Here is a 17,640-nt window from a genome sequence, read left to right as displayed (position 1 = left end):
CGAATTTTTTCTTGATTAATATAAAGGAACATTAGCTTGAGTGAAACTTTTCTATTAATTTTGCTGAAAATTTGTTGGTGATAATTTATAAGTTTAAGTTTTAAAAAAAATTACTAACTAGCCAAATAAAGCTATTGGGCTAGATTGTAGTAGCATTGAGGGAAGTATCTAAACAGGCACAAGCGGTAGTTCTGTAATAAAAAAATATCCTTTGAAATTCGTTCCTTAACTTAAACTATTGTCTATAAAAAAAATTAAATCAGAGGACCGTTTGCGGGTGTCGGGGGTCACTTCTATATTTAATGAAAGAAAGGTTGTTTCACAAAGTTTCAAAAAACAATTTCTTCCAGGAATGCGAAACGGTGCTGGTATCCGGACCGAACGGCGCGCCGGTACGCGTAACCGACGAGCTGGTACGACACTTGCCAGATAACTCTACGTACCGGTTAGAGAAGCTTGAGGAAGATACCCTACTTCTGAGCCCCACCGGGAACTGACACGAGCAATGTGACGTTACTGAGAAATATACTCGGACGTGAGAAAATGATATGGTTAACTTCGTAAACTACGGTTAACCCCGTTAACTGTAGCTAAAAAGCTTCTTAAGTGAAGGGGCGACGTTGAGCTTTTAGAAACTGTAAGGAAGCGCATGTTTAACAGCAATGATCATGGTTAACCGGGTAATGAGGCAAATGTTACAAAATTGTATTGTTAACTTTGTAACCATAACTCTAATCTAAACTGGTCCAAGCTGGTACATTTACCAAACATCTTTACACACAGCTTAGAGAAGCTTCAAGAAGATACTTATTTTTCAAACTCAAAACTCAAGGGGCTCAAAAATAAGTATCTTACAGTTACAATGTGTTTCTACTGAGAAATATACTTGGATGTGTGAAAATGATACGGTGAACGTCGTTAAATACGGTTAACCTCGTTAAATTTGGTCAAACAGTTCAAGAGTATACTTGGTAATAAATCTATGAAAAAGTTGAGAGTTTAAGGGACACCCGGCAGAAGCGAACCTTCTTTCGCAATATACCTTCCATATATACGATCTTCTACTCTGTGTCACTCATACGCGCTGCAAATCAATGAGGTGGATTTCATTGCCGTGTTTGTTCGTTTCACTTGCGTTACAAATCCCAAACGTACGAGTACATAAAGAAGCTTCGCTTCAAAAACAACTGAATATAACATGCAGGGTGTAATTAACACGCTAGCAAAAACTAAGCGTTATTATTAAACTACCTAAACACAATCCAATACCAATAACAATTTGCCTTACACTTGACGTAGTTTTAGTGGTTTAGGATTTTTCAAACCTGCAATGTATAGCGTGCAAAACTCGGGGGCAATGCCCCGCCTACGACGCGGCACCTATCTATGCAATGTATGTTGACCTCTAGTGTCAGTCAGATGTTTTATTTGCAAATTGCAATACATTGTTTGAAATTTTAAAAAGACAGGTTTTTATAAATTTTATTGCCTTGGTTTTTGTTAGAATTCTACTTGCACCCTGTTTTTTACACAAAATAAACATTGTTTATTTTTAGGTAAGTAATTCTTTTACATATCTGCCTTAATATTGTGTTTAACAATGAAATATATCGTTAATTATTATAAACTAAAACTATTTGGTTCTAACTAACATACATCTCATCGTCATGAAACTAATAAATGTTACTTTAAAATTTTTGTTAAATAAAATTAGGTTGACAATTACAGTCACAAATTTTAGTTTATTTTTTAGGTCTATAAATAATAAGAATATAAAGTTACTGTCTTATGAAATATATTTTGTAATTAATGTGATTTAAATTTTATATTGCAGGAAAATATTAAGCTAAGCTACTATTATAATAGTTTTTAAAATAAATTAAGGACCTATAAAATGTAGGGACCAAATAAACCTTAGTACATATTGCCTTAAATCTGTTGTACATAAAAACTAATCTAAAATTGGATGCACTATAATAAAAGTAAATAGCAAAAAACATAAGGAATTAAATACCTCCTTTTTTAAGCTGGTTAAAAACCAGTGCCTTCTAAAAAATTGCTTGTGTCCAGATTATGTAACATGTTATAAAACTTTTGTTGTTATATAACTCATCTACATTGTTATATAACAAATGATCGAGTTACTACAAAACCTGTAGTACTACACTGTAGTGTAGTAAAACATTCTGTATCGTTTAATGTTATACAATCTGGATGCACCTTTATATTGTGTGTTATATTTAGTGTATTATTGAAATGACATTAGTTAAACTATGTTGCAATACCATTTAGTGCAATCTTGTTGTAATTTCTATTTTTAAGATATTCTTAGGCAGCTATACTCAGTTGTTATGTTTTCACTGTGTTTATAATTACGTAAATATTACTTATTATAGACACAGAATGAGTGAAATTGTTTTTTTTTTTAAATGTCTTTAGATGTGTGCTTTTGGTCTTAAAGGCTTGGGCATACAAAGCGCGATAGTCGCTACCACCAACATATTTTTAATATCAAATTTGTATTCAATATTCCTTTATTGTTTTATATTTTAGGTTTTCATAAATATGTCGGGAAAATACTTAGGCTGTCTCTGATCTATAGAGCTTATTATATTATTTATACTTTGACTTTGATCAGACTTAAGTTTTAGTTACAAGACAGAATTATGTCAGCGATATAAAGCTGTCTCGTTTTAACAATATCTTAAGTCTGAGCAAAGACGAAGTTCGCTCTAGATGTCAGCCTAAGGGCGGTTACGCACTCATCCGATCCGAGTCCGTGAAAATACGTTCTGAAGGAGCCATAACTATTTGTATGGTAGCTTGGGACGTAGATATTTTTTATATCCGTATTTTTACGGATTCGCTCTTATTGCCCATAGTACAAGTTTGGTGCGAGTACAATAGTGTGGCTAATTCTGTTGTACACAATCTCTAAACTAAACTAAAATGGCACGTCTAAATCTATTGCTATCTATCCCTTTCATAATGTTGCTTGCGGAAAAGGATAGCACTAGATTTAGACCTGTTAATTTAGTTTAGTTTAGAGATTGTGTACAAGAGAATACATTATGTCCTGGCCCTAAATGTACCAAAACCAAGGTGCCTTAGACGTGCCTGAGATTGTCTAGCGCTCGTTGCAATATTGGAGTATTAAGATTTTAAGACTATTTTATAAAATTTAATTAATAACTAATTAGTTTTTAATCATATTGTAATTATATTGTATTGTCGCATCAATTGCCTAGTTGTATTCCTTGGTAGTCAAATAAAAGTATCAAAGTTACATATGAAGTTTTATTTATATAGTACGCAACGGGTCGAAATGGCAATCGGGGCTCGCCCGCACCGGGTTAGTGCGGGGCGTTCCCTCCATGATTGCTATCTCGACCTGTCGCGACCTATAGATAGATTGTACTCATTTACAAAAAAAAAACGTGCGGTTTCGATTTTCTTCCTGGCTGAAAAAAATAAAATACCAAAAAGGTTTTAATCATTTGAACATGTTACTGGACAGTTATAAAAGTGCCATAATGATGATAAGACTACATTCCAGATTCAATTTTTTGACTGAGCCTGGTTTTCAAAGAAAACAACTTTTAACTACATTTTGTGGCGCGAATTCCCTATAGTTAATATCGACTCTAATTACCTTTTTGTCCAATTTTTATTAAATTATCTGATGTCCTTGACATTTAATTATCGTTTGTGTCTACAACTTACAAAATATATTATCGTGCTTCCTACTAAACCTACTCGAATACTTATCTAAATATATAAAAGGAAAAGGTGGTTATGACGTAGGCATCCGCTAAGAAAGGATTTTTTGAAAATTCAACCTCTAAGGGGGTGAAATAATGGGTTGAAATTTGTGTAGTCCACGCGGACGAAGTTGCGAGCATAAGCTAGTTAGTTAAATAAAATAATAAAATAAAAATCCTTTATTTCGACCATCAAGATCATAATTATTAGTAATAACACAGCTTAAAAACACTAATGTGAGTGATCTTATAACTATTTACCTAATCCTAATCTTATATCTAAGACAGGCTTGATTAATAGTCAGCACATGCACCATATAACAATGGTTCAGGTACTGACAATCAAACCTGTCAGCAAATGCCCGCAGGATGCCATTGGAACTAGCCCGTACCCAGCGCACCAGGGATGTGCACCGTTTAAGCATGGTTAGGGCCCTCTTTCCCACTGGGCACAATGGGCACTTGCCCAGGGCCCACTAGTCCCTGCCAGATCACTAAACTATAACAGACCGACGGATATTTTAATACCCAAAACATATTTATTTCGAAAAAAAATCAAGGGTCAAAAAGCCATCTCAAACAAAGGACAGTAGAGATTGTTAAATAGTCAGGACTGACTTACTCTTATATCCGATCTTTATTGTTTTTACTGATAACGCAAATGATAGAATATTTCATTCTCTTTCACACTAAAAAAAAATTCTCGACAATAAAAACGTCTAAAAAGTAAAAAACCGGCCAAGTGCGTGTCAGGCTCGCGCAATGAGGGTTCCGTCCTACAGTCGTATTTTTTCGACATTTTGCGCGATAAATCAAAAACTACTTATTAGATCTCGTTCAAACCAATTTTCGGTGGAAGTTTGCATGGTAATGAACATCATATATTTTTTTATTAATTTTATCATTCTCTTATTTTAGAAGTTACAGGGGGGACACCAACATTTTACCACTTTGGAAGTGTCTCTCGCGCAAACTGTTCCGTTTAGAAAAAAATGATATTGGAAACCTCAATATCATTTTTGAAGACCTATCCATAGATGAAAAAAAACCCCATACGTATGGGCTTGATGAAAAAAATTTTTTTGAGTTTCAGTTCTAAGTATGGGGACCTCTAAAATTTATTGTTTTTTTTTCTCTATTTTTGTGTGAAAATCTTAATGCGGTTCACAGAATACATCTACTTACCAAGTTTCAACAGTATAGTTCTTATAGTTTCGGAAAAAAGCTGTGACATACGGACGGACAGACAGACAGACATGACGAATCTATAAGTGTTCCGTTTTTTGCCATTTAGCTACGGAACCCTAAAATCCAAACATGGCACAGACACCGGTGCAAATTCCACAGGGAGCGCGAAATATTCACGCGAGTGTTGTGTATGTTTCAAGCGTACGTGACACGAACTTTGCACCGGTGGACTACTTACAAAAACTGCCACCAGGTGCCGTGGCAAAAATGTCAGATCCCAATAGGCAGAACTTAACATTACAAATTGCGGTAAACCCATACAATAAATGGGTCCCTCGGAAAAATTTGATCTAATATCCTTAAGATTAACATAGACAAGTAGATACTATGTATGCAAATAAACCCACTAGTGACATATTCCTTGAACAATTCTTAGAATGAATGCTAATTAACATCGAAGGGTCTCGAATGTTTTAGGCCGGATGGAATACTCCGATGTTTCATGATCGTTAACATTAGCCAAGGATCATGGGTCAATGGCACCACTGGCAAATATTTTATATCATCATTGTCTAGTATGTTCATTATGCCGTGTAGGCTGTGGGGTTCTATAGATAGTTGTCATGTGCATGGAAGTGAAATGTACATTCAATCTTCATGTTCGAATGTGTACACTGAGTTTACAAAATATTTACAGCATAGATGTTGATCGTGGAAGTCACAATGTGCAATCAGCCGATGGCTAAACTGATTTCCTTTATTCCTTTGGTAGGCAACGAAGGAATGGTCGATGAGGTTGTATTGGCATGGAGTTGCGATCAAGAACGTCTTCAGCACAACGATGAAATAACATGCAGCAGAGATTGTAGCAAGAATAGAACTCCATCATAGTTGGATATTTTTTAGGTGCATAGTCCAGATACTCACATACATATCTGAAGAAGTTTTTACGAATACGATTGTCCGTACTCACGAAGTTTATCAGGGTGGAGCAAACATCGTTATTCCGGTTTGTTATGGATACCATCATGCAGCACTTGGGACAGCTAAAGTTTACAGTACGATTATTTTCGTGCAAAGGCGTGGTACTCGGCAAAGGACTCGGCTCAAGCGATATAGCTTGCCTTGCTTGCTTGCTTCTAGCTTGACGCTTGGGCTTGGGTTTTGTGTGAGAATGAAAGACGGTAAAATTACAGAGGCACATGGTTATGTACTCAGGTGTAATAAAATCTATGCATGGAGCGTTACCGCCAAAGGTCCAGTATTCCACCTTATTTATGGCCACGCACTCATGAGATATTGAAAAATTACATTCTAAACACTCATGTCTTTTCATGCAACGTTGATGTTTTGTAGGCCTGCGAAGAAACAATCGACACAGATACTGGAATGATTTTTGTATAGCCTGGGTTTGTTCTTCAGTGAATTTGCCATTTTTTAATAACATGGTATACTCCATCGACTTGAAGTCACTTTCTAATATATTTTCCCAGAAACGCAATTTGTCTTTAGCACAGCCGACCTTTGAGATCTTCTCGGCAATCGTGACATTAGATTCGGGCGCTGAAGATGAAACTTTCGTTGCTGGCGGTGACGCTTTATGCTGTTGGTCCTTCACATCTTTGGGTTCCTTGCTGATGGTCGGCTTACCAGTAGCCCGAGCTGCAGGTTTCCGCACCTTCTTAACAGAGACTACTGCTGGTATGCTTTTAGGTTCATCAAATGATGTCGCATGGCTCCTCTTCTTCGCTCGGTCTACACGTTTTGAAACATGTGCTTTTTTCACCACAAAAGTTTTTTTTGCAGTACTGCTTGCTGCAACTGATTTGAACTGGGAACGCTTCTTATACGGAAGTATCAGTTCGTCGCTCGCAGAAGTATGAGAGCCACCGGCGCTCTTATCGGTGTCAGTACAACGTGATTTAGAAAGCGGGACACTCGTAACGGTTGTTTCTTCTGTTGTAATCTTCATCAAGCCGAGTGCACTCAGAAACGCAATCTCGGCTGGAATGGGCTCAACATTACCGTAACTGGATGCCGCCATATCTATCAACTTGTCTGCCAAATATCTTAGGGTCTGTTTCACAATTGATTCTCTTGTACGCTAACCTAAACCTAAACTAAATTTTAGATTCTTTAATTTTAGGTTTTCTATTTCTAAGCTGCACTCCCTTTTTCGCTTTAAACCAATTTACTTACACCACACTTACACTCAATGTACTCTATGCTTACACTATATACTAGTTGATACCAGTGGCCCTACCGCGGTTGTTTGACAGCTACAATGTCACGATCGCAATCATCTCTGATTGGTTAATGTTCGCTTACTATTGGCCACAATGCATTGTTGCAACAAGAATTGCACAAATTCAGCCAATCAGAACAATTGAGATTGTAATAATGATTGATGCAGCTGCGCGATTGCGGGAGAATGACAGCTACAATGTCACGATCGCAATCACCTCGGATTGGTTGATGCTCGCTCACTATTGGCTACAATGCATTGTTGCAACAAGGATCGCACAAATTTAGCCAATCAGAACAATTGAGATTGTAATAATGATTGATGCAGGTTTTAGACAATCGCCCTACAGGTTTTAGACAATCGCCCTGCGGTTGATACTTGTTTGCTTGATACTAGTATTGCTAGTCAAGGTCTAAAATGACGTTTGAGTTGAATAGTAAGTGTTGCCATTTAAGATAACAAGAACTGCACAAATATTGTGTTTGATTTTCCCTTAGATGAATGATTACCCCCTTTAATCTTAAAAATATTCTTAGCGAGAAATATCGAACGATGTTATCTGAACTACAAAACTAATAAATTGGTTTGAATTATTTTGCTCCAAATACGTTGTAAAGTGCCGAAAATTGATATTTTGTTCATTTCATAGTGTGAAGTAGCCTTAGATCTTTAGTTATATTGTCTATGCCCTTTGATTGTCAGTCGTCACTATCCTATATGTTCTTCTTCTTCTTCTCTTAATATATGGCTTTTTCCAGTGCCATGTCAGCACAATGCACTTTGCCAGTCTCAAGTAGCTTGAAGGAGACACAGAGGAGATTGGCCGGTAAAAATGTGCAGTTAAGATCTTAAACTGTTTACTGTAATAGAAGGGTTAATTTATTGTTAGTACCATAATATAACTATTACATATAATATTACAACTGGGATCACATAGACAGACACACACATGGGAAGGTCAACAGAGAGACATAGATACACAAATTATAGCTTTAGTTTGTTAATTTTAAAAAATTTACATAGATACTTAATATAAGGACTATACACTAACATTAAAACACATTCAACATTTAGAGGGCGGGGAATTTTAGGAGGGAGGATATCGTAAAGTTTAAAGGGGAGTTTGGGACAGGAGAAGAGTATGTGGGAGGCTGATCCTTCGTCTAGACCACATTCACACAGGGAGTTGTCACGCACTCTTAATTTTGACAAGTGGACAGGGGTGGAGGCATGACCAATTCGTAGACGGCTTATAGTAGAGGTAACCCAGCGATCCGATTTTTTATGAAAGAAGAACCAAGGCCGTCGTGGAATGTTAGGTTGGATAGAAGCATAATGCTTACCCTTGATAGAAATCGATTCAGCATATTTTGAGTTCCAAGAGCTTTCCAAATCAGTTTTTGCTAGGGAACGGAAATCTTGGGGGTGGTTTATGAAATGCTTCATAGTACCCATTTCGATCGCAAGTTTAGCGCTAGCGTCGGCAGTCTCATTGCCGGTGATTCCGGAGTGGCCCGGGATCCAGGCCAGTGTAACATTTAGGCCTTTCTGTTGGCATGCATATAAAGCCTCCCTGATCCTAAACACGATAGCTACTCTCACCCTACTACGGAAAGGGTTATCCTTAAGAGCTTGTAGGCAGCTTAAGGAGTCAGTCAGTATTAAGGCTTGTCTTATGTTATGGGCTTCAACGAAAAGGACTGCTTCTAAAATGCCAATGGACTCTCCTGTGAATACTGAAGTTTCTGGGGGACACTTAAATTGAATGCTAATTTTGTATTTTGGAATCCAGCATGCTACACCAACGCATCCATTCTGGGATAGTTTTGAGGCATCAGTATATATTGTGAGAGAATCAGGCCAGTCGTTTTGTAAGATTTCATTAAATTTATGATTGGCCTCATTTGCATCTTTATGGATACCTACATTTACAATTGGGAGTTTACCAGTCAAGCTTTTATAGGGGGAAGAAAACAGAGGGAGTCTGGGAGATGAGTCAATTGGATGAGGTAGGGAAGTAAATTTGAGGAAACTTTTTAAAAGAAAGGGTTTATCCTGGTTGGCTCTGACAACACAAGACAGCTGTCGAAGGCTGTCCAATAAAGGGTGCGAGGAAAGCTGCAAAACTTTGCTGATAAAGCGGTCACATAAATACTGGCTTCTTATTTGCACTGGGGGATCAACACATTCAGCTTGTAATGTATTGGTGGGGGAAGACTTCATGGCGCCTAGTATAATTCTTAAGCATTTGTATTGAATTTTGTTTAGCTTTTCTGTAGCCGCTTTGTTAATAGGATCTAAAGTAAACAGGCCATAGTCTATGTGACTACGAACTATGGCATTGTACAAAAGTTTTTGGGAATACTGATGGGATCCCCACCACACCCCTGATAGTGCACGGAGTATGTTGATACCATTTTCACATTTTCGGCTTACATATTGGGCATGAGCTGCACCATTGAGTCTTGAGTCAAGAATCAGACCTAAGAATTTAGCTTTATTTTCAAGAGCAATGTGTTGATCATTGTAAACAATATTGGGGTCTGGAATGATTCTTTTCCGGGTGAAAATGACGGCCTTACACTTATCGGTAGACAGAGACAGACCATGATCGGATAACCATTGGCCTAGATAGTACAAAGCAGAGTTGAGACTTGTCGAAATACTCTCCATGGAAGTTGAGCTAACGTAGAGAGCAATGTCGTCAGCATATTGTAGAATGTTACAGAAATTTACGACAGATAGTTCGAGATCATGAGTGTAAATGCTATAAAGCAGTGGACTGAGGACCGAGCCCTGAGGGAGACCTTTCCAGATGGTTCTGGGGGGAAGAGAAGATGAAGAAGTTCTCACCAGAATGTTTCTGTGTGAGAGAAGATTGCAAATGATACGTGTAAGTCTCGGCGGGACACTCAGCTGTTGCAACTTGTGCCTGAGCATTGGGAGAAGGACATTATCATATGCCGACGCTACGTCCAGGAAAACACCCACTAGGTACTCTCCTTTAGCCAGGACTGTTCGAATATCCGTCGTAATGATTCCAAGGCTATCCATTGTGCCAAGACCCTTTCTGAAGCCAAATTGGGACCTGGCCAATAAGTCTCTACTTTCCACTATCCATTCCAACCGGTTTTTTACCAAGTGTTCCATAACTTTAGCCAAAGTGGACGAAAGAGCTATGGGACGGTACGAGTTAGGGTCTAGGGGGTCTTTGCCAGGTTTCCGTATTGGGATTATGACTTGAGTCCTCCATGGTTCCGGGATGAATCCTGTTAATAGAAACCTGTTTATCATATCAAGGTAGCAGTATTTCGCCTTATCATTAAGATTTACAAGGAAGGAGTACGGAATACCATCATTTCCTGGGGCAGAATCCTTCAGTCCGGAGAGAACTCCCTGAAGCTCAGCAAAGGTAAACGGGGCATCCATTTCATCGGGTGATGATAAAGGAGTAAGAGTAGGGAAGCTACTCCCACAGGGGACGTAGGGAGGGGCGAGCTTATCTGCAAAAGCTTCCAACCAGGAGCTTGAATCATTGGATGGTGAGTCGTTAAGCGACTGGGAGTTTCTAAATCTTTTAATCTTATTCCAAACAGAAGAAGAAGGATATCGAGGGTCTAAGGTTTCACAAAAAGATACCCAACCAGTTTTTTTCTTCTTAGACGTAAGTCTCCTAGTTTTAGCATTAATACGCTGGTATTCCAAAAAATTACTCCGGGACATATTCATCGTGTAGGAAATTTCTGCTTCTTTGCGTTGTTTGATCATATTTGTACATTCATCATCCCACCAGGGGGGTGATGAGTAGAAATCTCGTTCAGTTTTTTTGATAGTAAAATGGAGGTCGGCTGATGATTTTAAAATTTTGACAAAGTTCTCATAGTAAAGTTGATAGTCCCCATCGTCCTCCAGGCAAGGGAGGGCGTCAATAAGCATGTCAACAGTATCAGCAAATGCAGGCCATTGAGCTTTCCCGTGAGGAGTCGCTGGATCTCCCATCGGGCGCGTCCCCGGGGTGGTGGATAGGGGAATGCCTCCCAGATATGGGTGGTACCGGGGAAATCAAATACCCGGCGCGAACCAAAACCAGTAGGCATGGGCGTGCCTTTAGTCCTGTAAGATGCGGCCTAGGGGACTTCACCCCGACAGAAAAAGCAAGCTGTGGTTCAGCAAAAAATGAAAGCGAATAGTAAAAATGATGTACCCCAGGTGGGTACCGCAGCTGGTTTACCCTGCGGAGAATCCCACACTGAACCTAGTTCAGTCAGCCCTACCGTATCTGGGGAGGGCAACTATCGCTTTGCACAAGGAGCCAATAATTCAGACACAGAGAATGAAAAGCAGAAAAAACTAGAAGAGCTGACAAACCCGTTCGCAAGAAGAGACTCTATCAGGAGAAGCCCACCGGGAACCGGAAAACTGATGAATCCGCCATACGCCGCTGATACGAGAAGGGTAGAAAGCCCGCGCGGAGAGGAAGAGACGCGCATTTTCGCGCGTCCCTTGAGGAAGGAATTTGAGGGGCCGAGTGTGTCTGCGCGCCCCTCGGAAAAAGAGAGCGAAGCGGATGCGTCAGACAGCTCACTCGCGTCAACTGCATCAACTGCTTCCGGAACGCGGAAAAGGCGGCAGCCTTACTTATGTAAGCCGGGAAAGGCAAAGAAAACGGCTGTGGAGGACGACGGTCATGCCCCTGACCCTTATGTGTCTGCGACAAGTATAAAGGCAAAAAAAGATCTGCCTACTGTCGAGACCATCCAGGACGAGTTGAAAGTCTGCACCTCTGTTGACATAATGACCCGCATTTTTGAGTCTGTGTCTACCATCGAAAAAGTTGCAGATAGTTCTCGAAATTTGAGGGGCGCTCACGCACAAAATCTCCGCCTGGCTGCCCGCTCTGCGATGGCAGCGGTATCAGAGCTGACACAAAGAAGTTCCAACTCAGAAGTGGAGACGCTAAGAAAAGAAAATGGTGAGCTCCGTTTAGAACTAGCCAACCTGAAATCTGAGCTAACTAATTTGACTGCAGAGGTAAATAGTCTTCGCCAAAGGGACACTGGGATGGAAGGATGGACTCAACAAACCGGGGAATCAAGAAAAGACAAAGATCCACTGGTGCGGCGTATTTCTGTCCTAATGGATGAAAAATTGGCGGAGTTCCGAGCTGAAATAATGCTTCAAAAGAACGTCACACCACAAGAGCAAGAGCCAGAAACATCGGAGGTACCTCAGTCAAAAGGTAAGAAAAGCAAGAGATTAAAGAAAAAGCTAAGAGATGATACTCAAACACCACAACCGGTTGTTCCACAGCCAGAAGCACCTTCGGTACCACCAGAATGTTTGGAGACAGAGGAACCGGCTACAGCTACCTGGGCTAAAGTTGCGGGGCGAAAAACAAGGACGCCTACTTCGACGAAAGAGGTAGATGCCACTACTTCAGGTCAGACGAAGAAGACGGCAAAGGTACCCCCTGCTCCTAAAACCGCAGCGGTCACCATTACTTTGACCGAAAGTGCTACCGTCAACTACGCCACTGCCATGGCAATTGCCAAGCAACGGGTAAAATTAGCGGACTGCGGGATATTGCAGGTTCGTCAAAAAAAGTCTATTACAGGAGGCCTCGTTCTTAAAGTTCCCGGTCCTGACAGCACCAAAAAGGCTGACACTCTGGCAGAACGGCTTCGGACGGCTCTCGCAGACATGGGTGTTAGAATCGCCCGGCCAGTCAAAACGGGAGAGATAAGGGTAATGGACTTGGATGAATCCATCGCAAAACAGGACGTAGCAGTGGCTATAGCTGAGGCTGCAGAATGTCTTGAAGAGCAAGTGAAGGTCGGGGAGATTCGGTATAGCACCTCCAGGCTGGGCACGGTCTGGGTCCGATGCCCACTTACAGCTGTTCGCAAACTTGCCATAGAGAAGCATCTACGGATCGGATGGGTCAGTGCAAGAGTGCAAGTGTTGGCAGCTAGGCAGTTGCAATGTTTTCGCTGCCTAGAATTTGGGCATGTCCGGAAGCAATGCTCGAATACGGTGGACAGAAGCCTGTGTTGCTACACTTGCGGGGAACCGGGACACAAGGCCAACGAATGTAACGCTAAAGTGCCAAAATGCCCAGTATGTGCGGATCTTGGTCGACCAGCGGACCATAGACTAGGGGGCGGTAAATGTAACCCACCTAAAAATACTCGTAGCAGAACTAAAGGTGGTCTCAAAGAACCTTCAGTGTCTAGACCAAGTAAAAGCGATCAGCTGGCCAATCAGTCAGCAGAGAAGGCTAAAGAGGTGCAAAATACGCGGAGCTAAGGGTTCTTCAGAGCAACCTAAACCACTGCCGGGCTGCGCAGGACCTGTTTCTGCAAAGTCTAGCAGAATGGTCTGTTGCCTTAGCCGTGGTGGCTGAGCCATACAAAGTCCCCAGCCATCCTCGCTGGTTTGGTAGCGTTGGAGACACGGTTGCAATATACTGGGGGGGAAGGCAAGGCGACCCATCTTGCTCCATTCTTGAGAAAGGATCAGGTTATGTTGCCGTAGAGTGGGGGCATCTAGCAGTGCTGGGCTGCTACATTTCTCCCAACTCCGGTCTCGCCGCCTACGAAGCATACTTAGACGAGCTGGCTGCTTGTATCCGCAGATGTTTACCCCGCCCACTTATAGTACTGGGTGATTTCAATGCACACTCAAGGGTCTGGGGAGATAAACGAGACGATCGCAGAGGTGACATCATCCAAGAATGGGCGGCGGAACTGGACCTACGTCTTCTAAACCAGGGCTCCACAAGCACTTGTGTGCGGTGGCAGGGTGAATCGATCGTGGATCTTACATGGGCGACTCCTTCTGCATCACGCATGGTGTCGGGATGGCGGGTTGCAGGAGAAGTAGTTACACTTTCAGACCACCGCCACATCGTTTTTGTAGTATCCACGGGAACTTCTGACAATATTGCACGACAAAATAGCAGCCAATCGCAACGTTGGTCTCTTAAAAAGCTCAACCGCGATCTATTAGTTGCTGCTGCCTGCGTCGCAGCCTGGCCAGAACGGTCTCAAGAGGTACTACCCGACCCGGAAGGGGAGGCGGTCTGGTTTCGGGAAACTATGACGGGCATATGCAATACATCGATGCCAAAATGCAGACAGACCAAAAATCAGGCAGTTTACTGGTGGTCCGAAGACATAGCGCAACTCCGTAGAATATGCCTAAGATCTAGACGCCAGTATACGAGGGCCAGAAGAAGGCGGAGATCTACAGCCGAAGCAACCGCAGTCGCTTACTCTGCTTACCGGGAAGCCACAAAAACACTACAGGTTGCAATTGCAAATGCTAAAGCGCGGAGCTGGAGAGAACTGCTCCAAGGACTGGATAGGGATCCATGGGGGCGCCCGTATAAAATTGTACTTGGCAAACTCAGACCGTGGGTCCCTCCACTGACTGAAACCCTTGACCCAGATTGCGTAGAGCGGATAGTCGATGTTCTTTTTCCCAGGGCCCAGAATAGCTCTTCTACTACCATGGAACTACTAGAAGTCTGGTCAGAAGAACTAAACGTCTCGAAAGAGGAGCTGAAGCGTGTGATTAGGCGTCTAGCAGCTGGTAATACTGCACCAGGCCCAGATGGCATACCAGGGCGTGCTTGGGTTTTAGCCCTGGAGGCTTTAGGACACAGGTTAAGACAACTATTCAACAGCTGTCTTCGATCGGGCATTTTCCCAACCGGCTGGAAACAAGCACGGTTAGTTCTCCTTAAAAAGGAAGGCAGACCTGCGGATTCTCCATCGGCTTACCGACCCATATGTCTCTTGGACGAAGTAGGCAAGTTGTTCGAGCGAATAATAGCTGCCCGTCTCAGCGACCATCTGTCGCGTGTGGGCCCCGACTTATCTGAAAGTCAGTTTGGCTTCCGACAGGGGCGTTCAACAGTAGATGCAATCCTTCGTGTTCGCGATTCTTCTGAACGGGCTGTCCGGGGCGGTGGGGTGGCGTTAGCGGTGAGCTTAGATATTGTGAACGCCTTCAACTCGCTCCCTTGGACCACTATAAGGGATGCTCTTACTTACTTCAATGTACCTCCATACCTGCGTAACATAGTCGGGGCGTACCTAAGCGACAGATCAATTATTTACACAGGACGGGATGGTCTCACGCACAGGAGAGAAGTAAACTGCGGTGTTCCACAGGGCTCCGTATTAGGGCCTCTTCTATGGAACTTGGCTTACGACGCAGTTCTTCGTGTTACTGTCCCGTCTGGTATAACTATAGTGTGCTACGCCGATGATACCATGGTGCTAGCCGAAGGCGACACATTTGAGGGGGCATTAAGGCTTGCAGAGGCCGGTGTGGCCTGCGTAGTGGGTAAAATCCACGAACTCGGACTTAAAGTAGCGCCTCATAAAACAGAGGCACTATGGTTCCACGGGCTACCCAGGCGTCTGGAACCACCCAGCTTGTTGATTCGCGTGGGTGACGTAGATGTCCAGGTAGGACAATACCTAAAATATTTGGGTCTTACCTTGGACGGCAGATGGGGATTTGAAGAACATTTTGAGCGCCTTGTCCCCAGAATCCAAAAAGTAGTTGGTGCACTGCACGGTCTGCTGCCTAATCTCGGGGGGCCACCGGAAGGGGTTCGTCGACTTTACGCCGGGGTAGTACGATCAATAGCTCTTTACGGGGCGCCTGTATGGTCGCAAAGGCTTTCAGGTGTCCAGCGTCTCAGGAGGAAGCTAAATAGCGTACAGCGCAAGATAGCCATAAGGGTTGCACGCGGATACCGCACCATATCCTTCGAGGCGGCCACTATTCTGGCTCGTTTTCCACCTCTGGATATATTGGCGGACATGGATGCGAGACTGTATACCCAGACCCGCGCAGTTTGCGAGAGGAGTGCAGACGGGTTGAATACCGGAATTCTGCGACGGCAAGCGCACCGGCAAGCATTAGTAAATTGGCGCAAGCGTTTAGACGAGGAGAGAAACGCACGTCAACGCACTGTCGGTGCCATTCTACCAAACTTCGAAGCCTGGCTGGGGAGAAAACATGGCAGCGTAACCTTCAGACTGACGCAGGTACTTACCGGACATGGTTGTTTCGGTGAGTACCTGTGTCGGATCGGTCGCGAGATGACCCCGCGATGTCATCACTGTGAAGAGGACAGGGACTCCGCACAGCACACGCTTGAAGAGTGCCCTGCCTGGGAGCCCGAGCGGTGCACACTGGTCGGCTGCATAGGGAGAGACTTGTCACCACCGGCCGTCATAGCGGCAATGCTGGAAGACAATGAAGCATGGCGGGCAGTGGTCTCCTTCTGTGAAACAGTAATGTTCAAGAAGGAGGCCGCCGAGCGGGTTCGTGAGCGCGCTGATCCTGCTCGAAGGCGGAGATATCAGGGCGGCGTTGATCAACGTCCTGATCAGTTAAATAACTAGTCCCTGGCGCTAGGACTTCGAAGTCGCGAGTGGCTGCACTTTCTCGAGGATGTGTCCAACGGGCGTCGCGCGAGAGAGGCACCGGCGTACGTTCTTTAGAGTTCCCGGAGCCTCTCAAAAACGCGCTGAGGAGGGCCACCGAGGGGGTTTTAGTGGGTACAAATCCCACATAACCCGATTGGGTATCTTAAGAAGATTTCCCCCTCGAAAAAAAAAAAAAAAAAAAAAAAAAAAAAAGGCCATTGAGCTTTAGAGAGCTTATGTTTAAGGAGAGGGTTAGGATTTATGACTGGGATGGACCTGCGGGCCAAAGAAAGAAGGACAGGGAAGTGATCACTGCCATGCGTACTTGTGAGGGTTTCCCAGGAGATAAGTGAGGCTAGGGAGAGCAAGAGAGCAAGAGATACGTCTATGGCAGATTTTGGGTTTTGATCTGGGTATACTCTTCTTGTCGGAGAACCGGTGTTGAGAATACAGACATTAAGCTCATCAAAGATTTCCAACAAGAGAATAGCAAACCCATCACATGAATGAGATCCCCACGCTGTGTGGTGAGAATTAAAGTCTCCCATCACTACAACAGGGGGGGGGAAGAGCTGCAATGATAGATTTAAGTTCTGGAATAAGTGAAGGAAGGGGATGTGGAATATATAAGGAAAGAAAGGAAATGTCAAGGACTCTCGCAGCTACAGCATTAATCTGCTGACTGTGAGGGGGAAGGGTTATGGAAGAATAGACGAGGGAGCGCCGGATAAGTATGGCACTTCCTGCATACCCATCATCCCTGTCATCCCTAAGACAAGCAAAACCTGAGACCCTAAAATGGGAACCTGGCCTTAGCCATGACTCAGAGATGGCAAGAATAACAGGTTTGTATTCATTTATTAATAGAGCTAATTCATGTTTTCTACTGCGCAGGCTTTTACAGTTCCATTGCATTATTTTCACTAAGTCCGTTTTGTAGGAGAGAAACGATTTTGAATAAAATTTGGGCTGCGTTGGGCGGTGATGTTTGATTATT

The 17,640-nt window shown here is 42.9% G+C and overlaps 1 protein-coding gene and 1 long non-coding RNA gene across 5 annotated transcripts in view; one reads left to right on the top strand and one right to left on the bottom strand.

Moving 5' to 3' along the window:
• gem (transcription factor CP2 like gemini) overlaps positions 1-3,286 on the top strand; it is a 62,085-nt gene extending 58,799 nt beyond the window's left edge. For all 4 annotated transcript variants that reach the window (XM_034982731.2, XM_069507929.1, XM_069507930.1 and 1 more), the window contains exon 19: positions 351-3,286. In XM_034982731.2, coding sequence (XP_034838622.1) covers positions 351-497 — 147 coding nt within the window. In that variant the 3' untranslated portion in view covers positions 498-3,286. The remainder of the gene's footprint in view (positions 1-350) is intronic.
• Positions 1-17,640, bottom strand: part of LOC138404311 (uncharacterized) — a 132,195-nt gene that overhangs the window by 29,595 nt on the left and 84,960 nt on the right. The window lies entirely within an intron of this gene.

The sequence above is a fragment of the Maniola hyperantus genome, chromosome 27 (assembly GCF_902806685.2).
Source record: "Maniola hyperantus chromosome 27, iAphHyp1.2, whole genome shotgun sequence".
In the NCBI taxonomy this organism is placed as follows: domain Eukaryota; kingdom Metazoa; phylum Arthropoda; class Insecta; order Lepidoptera; family Nymphalidae; genus Maniola; species Maniola hyperantus.
This window is presented reverse-complemented; position numbering and strand designations above follow the sequence as displayed.